Raw genomic sequence first — 5,489 nt, forward strand, 5'->3', positions numbered from 1 at the left:
TTCCCGGCTCTGGAGCCTGCTATTAGCATTTATAAACATGGAAGCTGTGCTATGTAACTGGGTGCAGGATGGTTTAAGAAAAGGACAGAGGTTGGAGGGATAATTGCTTCAGCTTTGGGGATATTTATGGCTATATAGTTTCTTGAAACCAATAGACCCACCTTCAAAGCCATGTATATGACAACTCATAAAAGCAGGCCTCTATGAATCATTGGAATATATATCTGAAATTTGCTTTTGACCTTTAAACTTTTCTCTTGTTTACAGATTTCATTGATTTGTGGGTTTCATCAGCACATCTGATGTCAACACATTAGAGTCCACAACCCTGCCCTATAGCCATGGCAGATATGCCAATACCATTACATTCATTACGATTCAATAATATGATGAAGGAGGAGAATGGTGACCCTCAAAACAGGGGGGCAGCTTTCTCTAGACCAATGACAGAGACAAGAGCAGAGGTTCAAATCCTGCATTCACAGTTGCAGTTGCCTATTGTCTCAACTTCAGCCTCAGATCTTGAAGGGACATCTACGCAGTTGATGACATCGCCTGCCTTTGACAGTCTGTCTACACCTCTCATGGGAGTGCCACACTCTGGGACATTGTCCCCACCACTGTTGTCAGCCTCAGACTCTGGGACACTGTCTCCATTGCTAATGCCAGCCTCAGATTCAGGGACACTGTCCCCACTTCTAATGCCGGTCTCAGACTCTGGGACACTGTCTCCACTGCTGATGCCAGCCTCAGATTCGGGAACATTGTCCCCATTGTTGTCTACTTCAGACTATGGGTTAATGTCCCCAGGGATGATGTCAATTCCTGACTTTGGGACAATGTCGACATCACTAATGGCAGCCTCAGATTCTACAGAGATATCGCCATTGGCGATGCCCATTCAGTCCTCTGGAGTGATTTCTGCACCTCTAATGAGCACTCCATCCTCTGAGGCATCATTAATGCTAGGATCAGATCCTGGTGAGATGTCCCCACTCCTGATTCCAGATATGAACCCCGGAGTGACATCCACACCACCAATGACAGCCCCAGGCTCAGAAGCAATGTCCCCATTGCAAATTACAGATGAGGACACAGAAGCAATGTCCAAAGTGTTGATGACTGCTCTAGCTTCTGGAGAGATATCATCATTGCTAATGTCAGGCACAGACTCTGAAGTCATATCCTCTCTGATAATGTCAGCCCTAGCTTCCGGAGAAACATCAACCCAGTCGACAAACCCTCAAGACTCTGAAGGTATGCCCACTGTGCTCATGTCAGACTCAGACTCTAGAGTCATGTCTTCACTGCCTATGCCAGTTTCTGACTCTGGAGCAATGGCTACACCACTCCTGTCAACCCCAGATGCTGGAGAAATAGCCACATTACCAAAGCTGGTCCCAGATGCCGAGGCAATGTCCCCACTGTTAATGACAACCCTCACCTCTACAGTGATGCCCAGTCAACTGATGTCAGCATCTGGTTCTGGAGTGATATCCCCAGATATAACACAAAATATCAACTCTGAGATCATGTCTGCTCCACCAGTAAGAGTTGCAGCCCCTGGATTGATGTCCACACTACCCATGAGAGCTCTTGATACAGAGGCAACACCCGTACAGCTAATGAGAGTCCCTGCTTCAGGAAATATGTCTTCACCACAAAAGACAGTTCCAGTCTCTGTATCAATGTCCACTCCACTGATGGCTGTCACAAGCCCCGGAGCAATGTTCACAGAACAAATGTCAAATACAGCTTCTGGGATGATGCCTACACATTTAACAATGCCCCAAACACCAGGAACAATGCCCATAGGTCTTATGAAGGTCACAGCAAATGGAGCTGTTTCTGCACAGCAATTGAGAGGTTCAGCTTCTGGGATGATGCCCACACAGCCAGTTATAGCTACAGCCTCTGAAATAATGTCTGGGTCACAATCAACAGTCCCAACCTCTGGGTCATTGTCCACACAGAAAACTCGAGCTCCTGTCTCTGGACCAATGTCATTGACATCTACACCACAAATGAGACCCACAGCCTCTGGAACAATGTCTATCCCACTAATGACAGCCAAAACTTCTGGATCAGCATCCACACTGCTAATGAGAGACACAGCTTCAGGAGTGATATCCGTGCCACAGATGAGAGCTTCAGGCTCTGGATCATTGTCCAAGCCACTAATGACATCCAAAGCTTCTGGAATGTTCATGCAGCAAACGACAACTGCAGCTTTTGGAGCAACGCCTACGTCGCTAATGAGAGACACAACTTCTGGAGGTCTGTCCATGTCCCAGATGACAGATTCAGCCCCAGGAGGCGTGTCCACACTGCTGAGAGCCACAGCTTCTGGAGTGATGTCTACATCACAGATAACAGCCACCACCTCTGGAAGTGTGTCCATGCCTCAAACAAGACACTCGGGTCCTGGAGCAACATCCACATCATTAATGAGAGCCACGGCCTCTGAGAAGATGCCCAGTCAGCTAGTGAATGTTCAAGACTCTGGAGGGGCAGCCACACCACTCATGAGACCTGTTGCCTTGGGAGGGATGCAAATGAGATCCCAGGGCTCTGGAACAATGTCCACACCCCTATTGAGAGCCTCGGACTCATCAGAGATGCCTATGTTGCTCACAAAAGCCCCATCCTCTGGGGAGCGGCCTCTGCTACTAATGAGACCTCCAGCTTCTGGAGAGATAGCTCCATCTCTGAAAACCCCTGTTTATGGGATGATATCTTCTCCACACATGACGACCACAGCCTCAGGAGTGATGATGATGTCACCTATGAAGGCTTCTGTCCCTGCATCAGAGTCGACAACTCTCCTGAGACCCACAGATTCAGGAGTCATGTCCATACCACCGATGAGAACACCAGCTTCTAGAACAAAGTCCACACCACAGATGATGACTACAGCTTGTGGAGATGTGTGTCCATTCCCAGTGGGAGCTCCAGCCACTGTAGGGATTTCTCCATCATCAGTCAGATCACCAGCCTCTTTGACTGGGTCTACACTACTTAGTAGACCCTCTGATGGAGCTGTGATTGCAGAGTTAGAGAGAGTTCTAGGCCCTGGAATTATGTGCCCTGCACAATTGGCAGCTATGACCTCGGAAGAGATGTCCAAGCCACTGATGAGGGCTTCAGGCCCTGAAACCACGCCCATGCCTTTGTTGTCCCCCATGACTTCTGGAGAGATGTCTGTGCCACTAATAAAAACCATGCCCTCTGGGACAATGTCAACTCTACAGACCAAAGTCATGAGCTCTAGAGCTACATCCTTACCACAGCCAATAAATGCAGCTTCTGAGGGACTAGCTAATCCCCCACTGAGAGCCTCAGCCTCTGGAGCAGTGTCTACACCACTTATGGGAGTCCCGGGTTCAGGAATGATGCCTATGCATCTGCTGAAGGCTACAGCCTCAGGAGGTGTGTCCATGCCACAGATGACAGCTTTGACCTCTGGAGATATGTCCTCACCACTATTGAGGGCCCCAGCACCTGAAATAATGTCTTCACCACAAACAGCCTTTGGAATGACACCCACTCTAAATATTAAAGCCACAGACTCGGGAGAGGCCTCTACCTCTCACACCAGAGTCACAGCCTCTGGATCAAAGAGCACACCACACATGACCAGCACAGTCCCTGAAATGAAGACCCCACCACCAAAGGAAGTGCCATCCTTTGGTATGTTGACCCCAGCACTCTGTTACCTCTTAGAAGAGCAAGAAGCAGCCCGGGGCTCATCGTCTGTGGAGGAAGATGCAGAGGAGATTGATGAGGAGAAACAAATGAAGGGGTTTTTAGATGATTCTGAGAAAATGGCATTTCTTGTGTCTCTTCATCTGGGGGCAGCAGAGAGATGGTCCATCTTGCAGATGGAGGTAGGAAACCCCATCTCCAGTGAAAATAAAGCTTTCTTGAGAAGATCACAAGGCTTATATGACTCCCTGTCTGAGATAGACATCCTAAGTGCTGTTCTTTGCCATCCCAAGCAGGGCAAAAAGTCAGTAAGGCAGTATGCCACTGATTTCCTGCTGCTGGCCCGACATTTGTCTTGGTCTGATGCCATTCTCCGGACCAGGTTTCTGGAAGGACTCTCAGAAGCTGTTACCACCAAAATGGGCCGTATCTTCCTGAAGGTGGCCGGCAGCCTAAAGGAGCTGATAGATAGGTCTCTGTACACTGAATGCCAGCTGGCTGAAGAGAAGGATTCCTCAGGCAACTCAAGCCAAGTTGTGCCAACAGCCTGTAAGCGGAACAATGAGGAGGCCATGGAGAGTGAACTGGGCTCTCAGCAGCAAACTGAGGAGGTAATCAGGGGGTCATATGCTCATGGTTTCTCAGCAGAAAAATGAGGAAGTAGTGTTGAGGGATTAGCACCCATAGTGTTTCAAGTACAGTTAGGGAGGAGGCAAGAAGGAGGTACTGAGTTCTTAGACCACAAGAGTCCAATGTAAAATTAAACCAGTAAGTATGGGTATGAAGTTATTTTGCTTCTATTAGCCATTTTCAGAAACAGTGTCTGGTTTAGGTTATTGAAGGGGCTTCAAATCATAAGGAAACACTAGACTCAATATCAACCCTCTGTTTATTGCAAATCCAGTTCTAAGAGAGTCCTCCTTTATGGACTGAGTTCTACTTATAGACAAAAGTCACTGGAGACTATTAACTTAGCACTTGGCCACACTTTTTACACATTTGATAAATTACCCAGTTTTTCAAACATGGTCACTTACTGAACTTAATTATGTACAATGCCTTTGGTCATAGGAAGTGTGGTTCTTATTTATGCCTTTTCCCTCTTTCTCACAGCACCAACATGTTCCCAAACGCTGTTACTACTTGAAAGAACATGGAGACCCCCAGGAAAGTCTTCATGATCACCTTCGACAGAGTGCCGGCCTTCCGAAGGCCCCTACCAACAAGTAGTACTCCTTGGAATCTTATGTGATTTCTGACTTGGCTGCTAACTTGAGGACTGGTTCCTGGACCCATTCCATTCAGCTACATCATAAAACTTGTTGCCTTTACCCTCCAGCCTTTCCCTCCAGGCACATCCCACTTTATCTCCCTTTCGGTTGCCTTGACATTTCTTTCACCTACATGCCTGTGACCTGCCCTGACAATCAGTGTGGACTATAAGAGTGTATGGTGTATGAGCTTCTGAACTCCCATCATTGTCATTAAGACCAGTTCCAATCCTTGGTCCAGGGAGAAGTCTAGGCAGGAGAAATCATGTCCTACCTCAAAACACCTTAGAGTGTTTGCCATATGTCATCAGGCAAACTTGAGGAAACCCTGGTACTATTCCATCTGGCAGGGGAGCCTATAAAGAGAGAGATACCCACTCCTATACCATCCTTACAAACTAGTAGACTTGCCCTTATATGCCCTAATTCATAGTATCTAAATGGGTCTCCAGGGCCTTTGCCCTGTTTATAGTCTCAATCCTAAACCATTTGTTTTGACCCACGCTATTAATA

At 47.5% G+C, this 5,489-nt stretch overlaps 1 protein-coding gene across 1 annotated transcript; it reads left to right on the forward strand.

Annotated features, from left to right (window-relative positions):
* Nucleotides 1-341: 341 nt before the first annotated feature.
* Nucleotides 342-4,935, forward strand: RTL9 (retrotransposon Gag like 9; the record flags this gene model as incomplete). The annotated part of the gene is made up of 2 exons (XM_080909644.1): nucleotides 342-4,316; nucleotides 4,819-4,935. The coding sequence occupies 2 exons, from the start codon at nucleotides 342-344 to the stop codon at nucleotides 4,933-4,935; spliced, it is 4,092 nt and encodes a 1,363-aa protein (XP_080765770.1).
* Nucleotides 4,936-5,489: the final 554 nt, after the last annotated feature.

Source organism: Micromys minutus, assembly GCF_963924665.1.
Source record: "Micromys minutus genome assembly, chromosome: X".
In the NCBI taxonomy this organism is placed as follows: Eukaryota; Metazoa; Chordata; class Mammalia; order Rodentia; family Muridae; genus Micromys; species Micromys minutus.